The sequence below is a fragment of the Rissa tridactyla genome, chromosome 1 (assembly GCF_028500815.1).
Source record: "Rissa tridactyla isolate bRisTri1 chromosome 1, bRisTri1.patW.cur.20221130, whole genome shotgun sequence".
NCBI lineage: Eukaryota > Metazoa > Chordata > Aves > Charadriiformes > Laridae > Rissa > Rissa tridactyla.
In genome coordinates, this window is record NC_071466.1 from 173,344,531 (window position 1) to 173,361,074 (window position 16,544).

The 16,544-nt window shown below is 36.2% G+C and overlaps 1 protein-coding gene across 1 annotated transcript in view; it reads right to left on the reverse strand.

Moving 5' to 3' along the window:
* LRRIQ1 (leucine rich repeats and IQ motif containing 1) overlaps positions 1-16,201 on the reverse strand; it is a 116,088-nt gene extending 99,887 nt beyond the window's left edge. The window contains exons 1-10 of the mRNA XM_054219113.1: positions 16,147-16,201; positions 15,117-15,270; positions 14,386-14,497; positions 13,324-13,418; positions 12,069-12,174; positions 11,146-11,375; positions 9,171-9,245; positions 7,788-8,993; positions 6,688-6,840; positions 4,470-4,620 (exon numbers count right to left, since the gene is read on the reverse strand). Coding sequence (XP_054075088.1) covers positions 4,470-4,620; positions 6,688-6,840; positions 7,788-8,993; positions 9,171-9,245; positions 11,146-11,375; positions 12,069-12,174; positions 13,324-13,418; positions 14,386-14,497; positions 15,117-15,245 — 2,257 coding nt within the window. The 5' untranslated portion in view covers positions 15,246-15,270; positions 16,147-16,201. The remainder of the gene's footprint in view (positions 1-4,469; positions 4,621-6,687; positions 6,841-7,787; positions 8,994-9,170; positions 9,246-11,145; positions 11,376-12,068; positions 12,175-13,323; positions 13,419-14,385; positions 14,498-15,116; positions 15,271-16,146) is intronic.
* Positions 16,202-16,544: the final 343 nt, after the last annotated feature.

The window sequence follows — 16,544 nt, forward strand, 5'->3', positions numbered from 1 at the left end:
CTGTCTGTCCATGGTCTTATGCATGCTAGATGTTCTGCAATAACACTGATGTATCTGACTTGCTACAGGTCCCAGAAGTTTTCCTGTATCTCTGTAGTAAAACTCCTTTATAGGGACAGCCTTTACAAAGCATATGTAAAATAAGGAATTCCTGAATTTACTTTTCTTTTATGTATTCTTCACAGGATTATTTGAGGTAATACTTTGTCTCACCTTTCTCTCACCCAAAAAGAAGTAGGGTGAGCTTTACAGAGGTGAATTCTTTGTGATTGCCCTCCAAGAATAAAATGGATTATAAGACCAGAAACCAGTTTGCACCACAGATTGAGAATACATAAAAGGAATTTAAAAAGAAAATAAATGATAAAGAGACAACAGACGTAAAAAATTAAATGCCAAAACTATCATCACATTTAAAAAAACCCAATCAAATATAGGCCTTCAAATCGTAGTAATTTAAAAATTGAAAGCACCTACTGGAAATAACACAATCGCCTGATATTAAAAAGATATCATCCTAAATCTAAAACAAATGTCCCATACTGTAACTTCAAAACTGTGCTTTAGGAAATAAATATACAAACCTTTAATTATTGTGAAAGAATTTCAAACATCCCCATGACATACTATCCTGACTGCAAGATCCCCGCCTGTATTTCCTTCTATGCTCGGATAAAAATAAAAAAGGAACCAGCACCATCTAGTGGTCTCAAAATAATTTCGTTTCAGTGTTTAACAGCTCCCAGAGCAGTCCTTAAATCTCCACTTTAAAGTTTTCAGCATAGTAGTACTGCAAACTAAAAGCACTGAATTAGTCTGGAGTGGGACAGAGAGACTGCACACACAGTAAGAAAAGGCAAGGAATTAATACAGGATCTGGAAATTTCCTATTCTGCATGCTGCACAAAGCACCTTTTTTACATCTCCTTCTCCTCATCTGTCTTGTTTAATTAGTCCAAATGTCATTCAGAACAGACATGCCAAGGCTACATACAATGGGATCACAATCTATTCTGGAAATATCAAATGCAGTCCAACAGAAACACACATGAGAGAGAACAACGTAGCATGAACAGATTGTATTTTAATGTTTTGTCTGCACACATGCAAAATTAAAAGCAAGCATAAAAGTCTTCTGCACATTTCCAGGAGATATTTTCTGTTTTACATATGATGCAACCAACAGCAGCTATAGCAGTATATGGGAAAATGCATTCAGTTGACAAACATGGTTTCATCAAGATTATTGGAGAACCTTTATAGAAGTAGCTCTTAGCTATTTGCAAAGTGCAGCTGGAGTCTGTTAGCTCCATCTTAAACTATCTCAGCTATCAGTGCAGTTCTAAGTAACTTTTATATGTGACAAAGATAAATGATAAAAGAGGAGTCAAAGCCGACAGTGAATATGAAGATGAAAAAACACATACAAAAATACCCCAAAACTGCAAGGTGACTGATAAAAAACCCCCTCTATGTGCTTTCTTAAAAAGAGTAGGTCCAAAGAAGCATTTACGACTGTCCACAGATATGCATTGCTATTCTTAGAACTGCCAGGATTTTAGCCACCATACTATGGCAATAAAGACACCCTACGACAGTGTATTCTATGACTCAAGTCAAATTTTCTTACATGAAAGGTAGTATTTTAAGTAAAGCATTCATCTTCCAAATACAAACATATGCACTGGACTTCAGTGTATTACTGACACAACTGCTTAATTTATGATCATGCATTCTTAAGTGGAAAACATAATTGAGACATAATTCTCATACTTTTACTGTTATTTTTAAGGGTTTTCTGGCAACTCCAATTTTTCCCCTAATGATGCTATATTTCAATGAGAGGAGGAAAAAAAAGAAAAAAGAAATCATAGTATGCTTGAAGTTTCCTACAATAAGTTATTAAAACAGAAGTATTACAAACATAAATAAGCCTTACTTCGGAAAAAGCCCACAGCCTTTGTTAAAGCTGAATGAACAGAGAACGTTGCCGATTACTGCAGCTTGCAAAATTGCTAACGGATATCCTGCAAGATTTACAGATGGAGGGGATACAATAACTTCTTAAAAGCCATAAATCCATTTTTGTGTATTCTATGCTACTACTTACAGTCAATATGTTACTGTATGAAATAAATCCTGTATTATGCATCTGGTTTAACCAGACATCCTCAAAGCAATTCTGGAGAGGAGAAAGACAGATTCCAAGCTGATTTTTGTGAACGTTTATTTACCCACTCAAATTCATTAGAGACTCAGCAAACATAGCAGCACACTGCACAAAACAGAAAGTACAAGGGGATTTTGTGGCCTGTACAAAGATATCACATTCCACATAGATGCCACATTCCTAAATGTCATCCACTAATAGTATGTAATTCTTACAGTAATTTTACAGGTATTTTTATAAAATGAGATAAATTTGAATAAGAATCTTATCCAGCATTGCTGGCCGCAAGGATATAGATGAAGCTTCTTTAGTTTATTTTATTGTTTCTCATTAGGGTACTGACATGCTTTTGCAGTAAACAGTGACGTTGCTTTATTCTCAGGTACTGTAAACTCTGTTCACAAATACTAACATTCCAAATTAGCACATATTAGCAAAAAAATATTTTTAATATCAACATTAAACCCCCTAAATATACAGATTTTTTTTCAAGCTTTCCCATTTTAAGCTTTTCCCATCCTGTTTGCTATGCCTTATTATTTACCAAGGAATTGCATTATCCATGTTCATACTGTTTCAGTCTTTTTTTTTTTTAAACAGTGAAAACGATTTCTTTATATAAGTGTCTCATGTGAATGTGTTTTATCTATCAGCTTAATAATTGTTTTATATTATTTTCCGGAAAATAAAGTATGTCCACAAACTTTAAATAAAATTAAAAGTGCAAATCAAGACAAATAAAATCAAAATCTCTTTATCTCCTTTCCATTCCCAGCTCTGCAGTCTTTCCAAGTAACACCTTTAGATTTAGCACAGACTAAGAATACAACTAAAAGGTCACCTTTTCAGGTTTCATGTTACAATTTATACAAAATTAATTACTTCATCACATGCAATTTTTTTTCTTGACCAGAAGATTTTATTTCAATGGACAAATCTCTGAAGATTCATCTCTGTTAAGACTATAATAGTCATCCGTATTTTGGGGGCTTTTACAAATTTCACAGTATATCATACACCAAAACCCAGGCCCCTGTAATATAGGGATGCTGTTAAATCTAGTTCTGTTCTATCTGCTGCCGCTGCCTTCTTGAAAGAAATTTGCTACTTGCAAGCATTGAAAGCTCCCTTTCAAGTAATGATCTGGCAATTTACTACTACTTTTTCTCAACTGTTAATGTTGCTTTTGATGGACCACTAATGGTGTTCCCTCCACACATCATTCTAAAAACAAAAAACTGGCTTCTCCACTTATATAGAGCAAAGCTCTTGGTTATTTTCACTGCAGTATGCTTTCCTGACCTTTTGTCAGTAGAAAAGGCTCTGGATCCTGCTTACATCTATACCAAATCTACATAAATGCAATATTTTTGGCTTGCCAGAAGCTGAGACACAATATCTACCCCTGCTGTACTTTATAGTCCGAGTGGCTGTACAAGCAGAGAGGCAGCACAGGCAGAGTGGCAAACGCTTGTTCACTACATGAAAAATTCCTGGCTGTCCAAAAGAAAGCATTTATCTCCTGGCAGAAAGATTTCATGTATTGATGCATCTGTTGAGCAGTCTGGGTGCATGTAAATTCTAACTGGCTGACTGCGTGCTAAAGGTACACCTGTTGCCTGCCAACTGCTGGACCTAACAAATATAACAAACTGCCTTTGTAAATATAATAGGGGTTGGCACACCCACTCTGCCTAAATGATTTGCGCAATTTTACCTTAGACTTACTCTTTTTTCTAGCTTTGGGGCAGCGAGCACCAGTGAAAAGCCAGAGTGGGAGGGAAATATAGAACAACTGTCTGGAGCCAAAACGTGCATCATTTTAGTAGAAAGAGAGGCCGTGGTCCAGTGTTAGCATGGTTCACAAATTCAGACAGATAACACGATATCTTTATAACTACTTACCGTGTCAGTCAGGAACACACTGGAATTCACTGCAGTTGCAAGGCTAGGCTTTATATTAATTGCTTTTGTAGATAAACTGAACTCAGGCTAACCATGTATTCCAACTGAGTTAGTGCAGGTAATATGAGGGGCCCTTCTAGAAAGATTTTCAGTTCTTTTTGGCTGACAATAGTTATCTGACCGGGTAGATGTAATACTTGGCAGTAGCTAAGCTGTACTACAAATAAATGTGAAGTTGAGTATGCTTTAAAATGCAGGTCTATTCTGTTTCCTCATTCTCCTTGGGCTTACTTAGCAGCTGGCAGGCCCTGAATCCAAGCAAAGTATAATTCTGAATAGAAACAGCATAAATATTGTTATACAAATAGGAATAGTTTTTCATTAATTTTCTTACCAATTCGAGTGATTCTATTGTAGGAAAGTTCAAGATTTTGGAGATTTATGCAGCCATCTAAGCCACAAATTAATGAAAGATGGTTCTTATTCAGAATCAGAATACAGAGATTTTCTAGATTTTCACAGTCAATTGTCTGAATGTTGTTTTCCTGCAATAAAAGAAAATGAGACTATTGAATATCATCTGAAGTGAAATAGCAGAGTTAAGTGTATAAATAAAGTACGCTGTCATCATTACTTATTTTTATCCTGAACTTCTAGCTAGGAGTAAGGGCATCTCTATTTTTTCCATTAAGAAAATAAATTGATGAGTCATAGAAACTGCCTTTTGTGTCCTGCTGGGATAGAGCAAAAACATATCTCAAACTTCATTCTGGCTCCAAAAATGTCCAGAAATTGAAACAAAAAGTGTAAGGAGAAGTTAAGGACAGAGTGGTCTTTTCCTTATATGCTTTCCTCGCTTCTCAAATCCTGGGAGACTGAACTAAAAACTGCATCAAAACCATCATATTTACTAGAAACTAATGAAGACTGCAATAACTTTGCTGGAATCCTATTTACTAATAGTGAAAATCTGCATTTAGATGTATTTTGGTCACAATCGTTAACATCTCGGCTAATGTTCTTCCCCCAAGATCTTGCTCTTTTAACATCCCTCTAACCAGACCATTTTAATAATGCTTCCTCAGATTTTTGTTTCACTATTTGCTGCCCTTGTGGTTTAATTCTGGTTTTCACCTGCTCAACAGGTGCTAAGAGAACACATATCAGAGAACTGATACGGCTTAAATGTTAGCTTTTGTACCAACAGAAATGAGGGGCAATATCAAGTAGGAATTAATGTCCAAGGGAAATAGAGGTAACTTTAGCTATGTGAGAAATACCCATGAAACGATCTTGGACTCTGTCAACTGCCATTAAAGAGGCTGTTTCTTCATTAAGGTTGAATGGAAGACAACTGCCACATTAGCTGGCACAGCGCAAGTATGAAGTATTATTATTATTAACAAAATATGTAATTATTAAAATTATTAATAAAGCATATGTAAAAGTCTATCTAAGAGTCTTCTCCTTAACTAAATTATCCTGACATATCCCAGTGAGGCAGTGCTGTATATTATTTAAAGCATAGCATTTTAAAATTAAAAAAAAAAAAGAAAAAAACACAAACCCAAAACACAAAACCAAAACCATTCTGTAAGAGACAATATTTGAGCTAAAAAAAATTCATATATAAGTAACACTGTTATTAAGACTGGCAGCTTAGATATGTATTACACCCTTGCTCTTGTGTTTTGAGGTACTCGAAATTATCAAAACCCAGAAATTATGTTCTGAATAGATTAAAAAAAACAGAGAAAAACACACAGGTATTTCAACCTGCCCTATTGCAAAGCCCCAATTACTGGATAGAGAACACTCCTTTAAGTATAGTTATTATCAGTTCTCCTCTCTGAATTTAATTAAAAAAAAAAAAAACAAACAAAAACCAACAGAAGCCTCATACTTCAGAAAGAACACCTGGGCAAGCAGAAACATTGAAGACTTCTACAAATAATAAGGGCATATTAACTTTCTTGTGAACTGGTGTTGTTAAAACGTGTAAAATAAAAAATGTGAACAGAGTAGTTTCATGTGAATTGTCAAGTTCTGGAAGTAAGATGCATCACAGAGTAAAATGTTTTCTTTAGCCACTAAATTTAGAAGGCCATGTAAGATACTATGCAGTAGGAAGTACCTAGACATTATGCTTCTAGTGTAACTCACTATACTGTTCCTTGGGCATATATGTGAGTAATTTTAAGTAATATTCAAGGTGTGTATTGCAAAGGACTCTTCCTTCTACCTACTCCTGCTTAAGCTGTGCACCTGCTACGGTAAAAAACATCTGAATCAGAGAGACTGAAGTAATGAAGATCTATCACTGTAATACATTAACACTAATCCTAGACTGATACTATTATGCACTTCTCTTTGTAGCAATCAAATAGCATGATTCATTTGCAGGATGTTGCTTTAGTACAATGCAAATAGCTACATACACTGCAAATCTGCTGGGATAACTTTGTTAACATTTGGGAGTATTTTGTTGACATTCCTATGCTCTTGAGGCACTAGATGTTATATATTCAGTCGGACACAACTGCATAAGCACCTAAGCAGCAAAACTGGTAGTTCTCCCTGGGTTATAATAAAGAATCAAATACGCTCAGTACCTCCACATTGATATATTTTAGGTCTTTGCAGTTACTTAGTCCTTCCAGCGCAGCTAGTCCACAGCGCCTCAGAGTCAAAACTTGAAGATTTGTGCACTTGGATAGCGTTGAGAGGCTACAAGCTGGCAAATCTTCGAGTGTAAGTATTGTGACCTATATGCATTTATTGATAAATAAAATTAATTGTTTGTATATTGCACATTCATTGTACAATGTCACATTGTGATTATTTTCTTTTTAAAGAAAAAGAGACAAAACTACATTCTACTAAACCTTTAGAAAATGCAAGCAACTAATATTAAGCCTTTCGTATGGAAAAGGGCAATGATGGGTTTGATCTGTTAAATGGGAGAAGCTACTATGAAAATAATTTTTTGATTTTAACATCCACCTTAAAATAAATAAAACCAATGCCTTGCTAATGACACTGAATTTGAACAGATGGAAGATTAACACTAAGCAAAGCAATTCATAGTGTGAATTCTTTCCCATGACACTATCATAAATAGTGAGTGAGTGAGTGGACAAGAACAGACAAAAGCAGTTCAGACTAAAAGTGTATATAGCCTAGTATGTCATCTCAGAGTGAATACCTAGACAAGAGCACAGAGCAAGCACACAGTGGTAAGTTAGTAAGTGGTAAGATAAGTAAGTGCTGGGAACCAAGAGATGTTCTTTATGGCAAAACACCATTTATAAGCTGATCAGCAATGTCTTGCTTCTGGAAGAGACCAGTCCCAAAACTTTTAAGGGGTAGATGTGCAGGACCCTCATGCAAAGGCAAAACCATGTTAATTTAGCAGAAAATAGGAGTTAGGAGCTCCTGCCTTTTACAGACATAAGACACTATCAATCATCAGAAGACTAGTACAACAGTCAGCTCCACAACGATCACAGGAATTCAAAAGTCATCCTCATTGCCTTTATTCTGCATTTGTGCAGAGGAACTCTCACCGAGATCTATATTCTGATCAATGACAATCTCCTCCTCTTCCAAAACATAATTCTGCTGACACACCAATTTTTTTTAAAATAATAATAATTGAAAAACATATGATGGTATAGCTTCTCATTTCATTCTAAATCTTCCGTATAGTTACCTGCTGCAGAGTACTCCAAGGGCCACTATGAATTATCTTTTGTGTACTTAATGGAGGCATCTTGCTAACTGAACTTTTCCTTGGTCGTTTTTTTATACTTGCTTGCTTTCTTTGGTTTTCTTCATATATTGTAGACCAAGATTTACATGTGTTCATCCAGTTTATCCTCTTCTTTTCAATATCATCAGGAAGCATTAGTATATTGGAACACTCAGACATATCTTCAATTCTGTCCCAAGACTCTCTGACTTCCTTATTAGCACCTTCCATTAGAAACACAGTTTTCTCCATTGTTTCAGGCTGAGAAAATTGATCTTTGACTTCTCTATTACTAGCATTTGGCTGGACATTTGGTGAAGTGCTGCAGATATTGTTTGCCTCATTTTCTACCATGTCATTAGCTCCAAAATTAACAGATTCACCCTTTGACATATAACTATTTGGAGCTTTATTAAGATCTCTAGTTTGTGAGTAATTTTCTTCTACGTGTGTTACTGAATTAATGTGTATGTTGTTATTATTTACTGGAGAAGAGTGTTCCTTCTTCTCAGAGCCTAGCGTATTTGGTGTTGGTGTCAAATTTCTTTCAGCTGGAATCATCCAATTATTTGTTTCATGCATCATTTCAGTCTGTTTTTCTTTTTGTTCCTCTACTTGCTTATTTAGTTCCTTCTTCTGTTCTGTTATTACTTTTGTATTTTCTGTCTGCTTATCCTTTTTTGTGTCTTCTTTGTTCTTTTCTCCACTTTCACTCATCACAGCTTTGGCTCTTTTTCCTCCTAGTTTTCTCTGTTCTTCTCTTATATGCAGCTTTTTTTCAAATCTTAGGCTTTCTTTCTTTTTCTCATATTCCTCACGCCTCCTCACCTGTTCCAAATATTCCTGTCTTTCAATTTCTTCTTGTCTCTTTTTTTCCTCTTCCTTCTTTTGCCTCTTTTCTTTCATTCGCTTCTTCCTTTTTTCCTCTTTTTCTCTCATTTCTCTCTCTATTTCTTCTAGTATTTTCTGCTTCTTTTTTATTTCATCCTTCCATTCTTTTAAGATGGGAGCATATTTTTTATGTACTAAAAATGATCTAAATCTAGCTTGGATTTTCACAGCTGCTGTATTCTGCTTTTCTGCCAGATGTTGCCTTTCTTTTGCTTTCTGCTCTTCCAACGCCTTTTTTTCCTCTTCCATTTGCAACTGTAGCTTCATGATCAATTCCTAGGCCAAAACAAGTAGGATAGACTTGAACTCCTTTTAAAATAGGACAGGTGTTGGCACCTAGTTATCATTAATACACAGAATCTGGTGCATTAACTGTTCCAGAATACCATTTATTCTCAAATATATGATAGTAACATCACAGTCATTTGACAAAAGCTCATTGTACAACCTTACCTTATGTTGCATCACTTTGTCTCTCCACGCTTTCTTTTCTTTCTGTAACTCATCTTCCATCGCAGTTTGTTGTTTCTGCGCAACAAATTAACTTAGGTGAATATTGTACAAAAACTGGAACATCACAAAACACACTCTCTCCAGTCTCCCCCATCTTCTTGACTTTGCAACAATTCACTTTTGCAAATGCATGGATTAAAATGAGAAACTCAGCTGTGTGAGGATCAAAATAAACAACTCAGCACTCAGATTAGTAATGTAGACTTGGTCATGTACTGACAGATGCATACCTTCAGAGAGTCAGCATCTCAGTACTGACCCAAACCTTCTCCAAATTCTGTACTACTATTGAAGATGCAAACTACACTTAGGAAACCAACATTCAAACTACAGGTAAATAATAGCAACATGACAAAAACAAAAGCTCTGAAAATATCATGAACAATTGCACTGGTATGTTACTGAAAATCATATTATCCTTCAAATAGGATTTTTTTTCAAGAAAGTTAAAGACTTTTTTTTTCACTGAAATTGTTTCTCAACAGAAAAATGAAAGTTAAAGTCTATTTTCCTCACTGTTTGCAAATAAATCACATTTCTCCCCTCTCAACATATTCGCAATCAGAAAAAAACCAAAAATCCCAATGATCTGGAATTACATCTGACTGAAAATTAGCAGACAGTAAGTACCCAAAAACCAGAAGCTGATCCAGAACCACTTAACTCCTGGTGGAACCAAGACAAATCAGTATCAGCCAACTGAAATTCACAGTAGTATATGAAGGAACCAGTATAAACGAACTGGCACTTCCAACTTGGACAAAGTCTCCCAGGTGGCTAAGCACTGCTTTTCATGCATGTTCAGGTGCATGCTGTTCAGACAACAGGAGACTATAAGTCTAGATCCTTCTGTAATGGGGGAAATTAGCCTCCATCTCTCACCTTCACAAAGAGTGCGCTAGCGACAGTGCTACCAAAATGTCCAAATGGGAACATGTCCCACCTTTTCTAGAGAAAGCAAGCCATTCTACATCCAAAAATGATTTATGACATCAAAGAGCAAAGGAAACCTAATCAATTTTGTGGCCTGTTGAAAAGGGAGCTATCTCAGATACTGAGCTGGCCTTAAGAGATCAAGAGTCTTTTCACTTACTAAGCCCTTCCTTAATTTTGGTGACTTGAATTAGCTTGCTGGGAGCAAGATGGTCTCCTCTTCAGAAAGCCACAAATTAGTTAACTGAATACATAGTGTTAATGCAACTCCCAAACCAGAAATATTTAGGCTAAATAATAAAAGATTGTGGTGCCACAAGTATAATGTGTAAGGGTTACGTGTTTTCACATTCTTATGCTCCTTTTATCCTTCAGTATGCACTATAGCAAAACACAGCTAGACAGCCTGAGAATGCAACCAGTCAGCACACAGAGTCATGTTTTGTTGTGTCAGAACTCAGTAGATTAAGCCTGACCCAGTTTCCCCGACACAGACAAGAAAAAGGAGTATGGAAGCTTTTACTCTGATCAAGCACAGCACCAGCATTTCTGAATTGAATTATTTTGGTTCAGATTACTTCACCTGTGATTTTTCATCTAACTGCGAAATTGGGATTGGATGTCTAAAGTAAGTAAATATTTTCTATTAAGGCACAGTGACCATTTTTCATTTGTGAGTAATTTAGCACAACTCTCATTTCCAGTACTTTGGCTGGTGTCATAATATAAAAACTTAGTAAGGGCAAAGCCTAAAGAATAACTTAAAAATTAGCATAACAAATATATTCACTGTTGATCACAGCAATAAAAGCATAAAACCCAATGGAATGTACTTAAACATGTCTTACATCTCTCACTGCTGTCACAAGTAGACAGAGTTTAGGACAGTTATACAGTTTGGGGTAGTACTCTCTTTTTCACAATAGATCTTGAATTCAGATAGTCCAAACAGGAACAGATTGGCTTCAATATCATTAATTACCTTATGAAGAAGCTCTAATTTTATTCTTTCAGCCTCAAATTCCTCCAGACGTTGAACCCTTCTTGCATGTTCCTCTTCATTCTGTTTTTCCTGTGCTTCCCTCTCAGCTTTCCACTTTTTCCTCTTCTCATCTTCAAGATCCTTTTGTCTTTTCTCCCACTGCTCAAATTCTTGTCTACACTTTTCTTCTACTTGACAATGAGTAAGGCTTATGCTCATTTCAACATCAGCTACAAATTTGTAATTAACCAAGCAAACCTTTTATTTAATTTCCTAATAAACATTGAGGGACATTAAACAGTCTTGACAAGAAGAGGATTCTGTGTTTATACAGCCAGCAACGTATATCCCTAAGGAAATCATAACTACAACACAAGTCCTTTCTATCAGACGTGTCTTATAACCATGATGCACAATGACTGACTCTGCTACAATCACGTTCATTCTACCAACTTATATTTCACGATTACACTTTGGCTTCAGGATGAACGTCTTCTGTGGTTATCAGCAGGGATTTTATAACGGATGCACTCCACCCCAAAACATGCAAAGGCCATGGCAAAACACTCCCAGCCAATGTGACTACAAAAAATATAAAAGAAGTTGTGGCCAAAGCACAACCTGCTTAGTGCCTCCAATCTGGCTTACATTTGTATTCATAGTTATTTAAATCATTTTTGGGTAGTACTTTTTAAAACAAATTTCTATCAAGACGTTGAAGCCTAGGATAATTTTTTGATCCTGAAATGAGGTAAAAGCACAGGCATTTGCTCACGTTTAATTCATGAAGTATCAAAATCCATTGCATACTGTAACAAGTAATTCTTTACAAAGAATGTTATGATACTCATGAAAACAGAAAAGTGGGACAGTGATGTGACGCTAAAGCTTAACTCAACAAAATGACTAATGCTTTTGCCTACCTGTAACAAAATGGTCATCAGTGACCACTGCATCATTGGCGGACTGACTACTGTAACTAGGTGCTGTAGCAATCTGCAAGTCTTCATTTTCAATTTCAAATAGTACCTAATATAATTTAATATTGTCATGAAGAAACAGGAAACAAAATTTAAAAGCAGAACATTATAGGATAAGCTTCTCATCATATGACAAATACAATAATACGAAACTTACTACTGACTTGAATAATGCAAACATATCAGTCAAAATATTGTTTTCTAGAGAAATAAATATTAGAATATTTACCAAAATACATAATATTTCTATGTGCTTTTTAAAACATATTTTATATTTTTACTTGGAAAAATTAATGTTTTGCATTTGGTATTTGTTTTATTTCTGTGGAACTAAGCACTAGAATTATGCATTAATATTGTTATGCACATAGGGGAAGAACTAGTTATAAATTTTTAAAAAGTCTATTTGAAAATAATGCTATGGGCGCAAAGATTGCTATATTTCTTTCATTGTTCTTTATTGGCAAGAAGTAATCTATTCCTGCTTATTTATCATCTGTTCATCACATGCTTGGGGCATATATTAATAAAGTAATTGTGCTGTTCTAAACAATGGTCTTCTGAGAAGAAAAAAATCGTGTTTGCAAAAGTGCTCACTAATAAAAGCCAAGCAACAAATTAAAAGTGATTAAATTAAATACAGGTTTATGTTTTTCTAAGAACTTCAGCAAGTTATTCAGTCAAATCCTATGAAAATATAAAAGAACTCAGGTTCTTAACTCATGATTTGTCTTTGAAATTCACACACATTATTATGTTTACATTTTCTATACATTACTGGAATATATTATGAACAAGATTAATAGAGGCGCTTCCTCCTGATCATCAGAAAAAGAATAAGATTAGAGAAGTTTAAAAGTGTTACCATACTACTGAGATAGTAGTCTGTAAATAATTAACAATAAAGGATTATTCAGTTTTGTTTAATTTTGTTGATTTTTGTGCTCAGCACCTCAACTACTGATACAGAGAATTTATTTCAAATTTTAAAACTTATAGACATGGTGTATTAAAGCTGATGTCCCAGTTCTAAAGAACAGCATACAGAAGCTCATCTTAATACCTTCTGCGTAGTCTGACAGAAACAAAACGGAACACATCTATGGGTCTCCTTAGGAGGCCAACAAAGCAAATATAAGTTATCTAGATTACTTAATAGAATTTTGTTCACTATAAATATTGTTTAAATAGAGAATACCCTTTTTTTAAATTGTTCTGGATCTTCATTATATTCAGAAGCCAATTCCGCCAAGTAATCTGAAGTATGGCAAGAAACTACTCCATAAATGTTACCTAAAGAATAAATAAATATATAATTTAGTATACAGAGAGTAAATCCCTTACCAGTACTCAGTTCTGCTCTATACTGCTTAGATACTATATTTCTTTAAACTAAAATAAAGCATTTTTTGTCCTTAAAACTCTTATCCCCCCCCCTCCAATTTTACTCAAATATATATAGGAATCATTTATCTACACCAAAAGCAGCAAATATGTGTAACTGGAACACACATAATGATGTAAGAATCCAGTTATAGCAAATATGAAAGAGAATTCCATAGCATTAACAGAGCAGAACATTCTCTGTGTAGAAAAATACAATAGAACTTGTATCAGATAGGTCAAAAACTGCCAAAGAACTACAAAAAAAATGATAAAAGGAAACCTTCCTCAAATATAAAAACGTATACACAATATTGAACTTTTGTTCACACAGACCGTTACACTAAATGAGTCTGAAACCCAAGAATGATGTGAAAAACTAGAATGGAACAGACAATGTCAACTCTCCGGCATATAATCTATGAGCTTAGCTTCAGTTGCACAGCTGACACAGCAACATTGTTCCCAATTACAAGATCATTTCATTTAATCCTAGCTTGGATATCTCTAAAATATCCTATGGGGTTCAATTGTATCTGAACTCTTAACTTCAGCTCCTAATGACTTCATTTTAGTTTCTCATGAAGAGTCTGGCCCAGGTCCTGTTTCAGAGAATGATCCTGCAAATTGCCTTGATCTATGGTTTAGCATTAGATGAATATTTTAGAAAAAAAAATAAAAATCTATTCACGCTCAGATGTTGATCCTAGAAGAAAGCATTACATAGTTTTATTCCTAGAGATTTTCAGCATGCATTCAGAAGCCGATGCAATAAGTTTCAGTGCTGGCTCTACTTAAAAGTTTGCATTGTTTTACCGATGATTGTTAGTCTGGCAATTTGAGGTGCATAAATATTTTAACTGAGATCCCTGCTTACTTGTAGTTTCTTCATCTTCTAAATCTTGCAATATAAGCTTTTCAGCATCTTGATTTCTGCTCTTTATAAAGTTTAAATAGGAGAGAACTGATTCTGGCAAGTCATCTGAAATCTACAAAAAAAAATGTTTGACATAAATTCTACATTTTCATCTCACAGCCACGACCAGAGGCAAATACTTGATATGCAAGAAAAAAAGACTCATTTTGGCTTCACTTATAAAGCACTGATAGAGATTTAGTAGTAATTGGTACTAAATTGTACTTGAAGCACCAATTTATATGAAATATCAGGAAGTCTTCAAACATAAGATGGTCTTCTAAGATTTACATACAGATAGGTTGATGGTTGCACTAGATTATCTGAAAGGTCCCCTCCAACCTAGGCAATTCTATGATTTTATGATTCTATTTAACTGGAGAATCATTTACAGACATGAAGAATCTACCTCTTTAGCTTTAATAAAATCTTCCAGCTTCAGAGGATTCTAAAATGAGTCTGATATCTATGAGTCTGGTTTTCTCACTTAAACAGAATGCTGATATTAATCTTTTTTATTGTCTTGTCAACAGTGAAGGTGACATTTTTCATGAAGCAATACTAAGACTACTTTTCAGAAGAAATCCTCAGGTCAGGTACGTCAGGAAGAGTTCATTCATCAGATAGGCTTTTCAATGCCTGTACTACTTTCAAGCAGAAATATCAGCAGCGTTAGCTCATTGAATACTTACTGTCTCACTGTCACTCAAAGCTTCGTCAGATACCTCTGTGTCAGGATCATCTGCTTGAAGGGAAGAAACACTGATTCGGCTTAGTTCAATTTCTATTTCTTTTTCAATTCCTCCAGTATCTTCTGACATTCTACTTCGCACAGCGTCTTCAAAGCTACACAAAGAAAATACTAACTTTCAGCACTGCATGAACCAAAATAAAGAGGATGCTCATTTACCATTAAGTTTATTCAGATGTATTTATTGAACAGTTGGCTTAAATCATGAAAAGGAACAACAGAAGTTTGTTCTGAACATCTCACTCCATACCAGCCAGGAAAAAATAAGAAAATGGTAGTTTGTGATAAGAGAATGCCCCCTCAGTCTATCCCTCTAAATTTTGCAAGCGTTAGCAGATTTGAATATTAAAAACGTCTGCTGCTCTCTCCTCCTTGTGGACAGTATCAGTGCTATGAGTTAAGCCTCACAAGGGTTTTTTCCCAGCCCTAATAGCTGCAAATTCAAAAACAAACAAACAAAAACCTGCTTCAAACAATAAATACATATTAAAAATTACAAAATAAGACTAAGAATCCAGAAAGCACCCTGTGAAGTTGCAACAATACAGAGGAAGCAGGGAGAAATGGCCTAACCAACAGAAGTACAAGACTCATAGGTGGATCCAGGCAGGAGGTGAAAGCATCCCTCAGTGTCCCCCACTCCCTTCACAACCCGCACACCTCTCCTCACCCCTGGCCCCAGTCTGGGGACACGGGAGGCAGCCCGGACCCTCTCTGTGAGAGGCAGCGAGCAGCTCCTCGTCCATCGCCAGCTCCTGCAGCAGGCGAAGGGGCACGCTGACCCCATCTCAGGCGTGAAGGCGCGAAGCAACTCCTCGCTGAGAGAAACTACATCTCCCACAAGGCCTCGCGGCGGGGAGGCGGCCCGGAAGGACTGCGGAGTCGCCCCTTTGCATTCTGGGAGCTGCAGTCCGCCCCTCAGGCACCCATAGCCCTCGGGTCTTCGCGATCTACTCCGTGTGGCTACTCACTTCTCGTCCAGCCGAGCTCCTACCGGAGCCCCCGCCTTCCTGGCCGCCTCCGGAGGCCGACCGCCCCTCCGCCCTGAAATTCCGCAGCCCCCTCAGTCCCTGTTCAGGCCCTCCGCGGGAGAAGACGAAAGCTCCGCCGCCGCCGCGCTGTTAAACCGGGAGCGTCACCACGGCAACGGGAAACAGCGGCTCGGAAGGCGAGCGGCAGGACCCAAACTTGGCGAGAGGTCGGCCGCTCCGCGCCGAGGTCATCAGCGTGGCGCGAAACACCTGGCAGCCCGTTTTTTTCTATTTCTTATTTTATTTCATTTTATTTTATTTTATTTTATTTTATTTTATTTTATTTTATTTTATTTTATTTTATTTTATTTTATTTTATTTTATGTAAGGGACTGGAA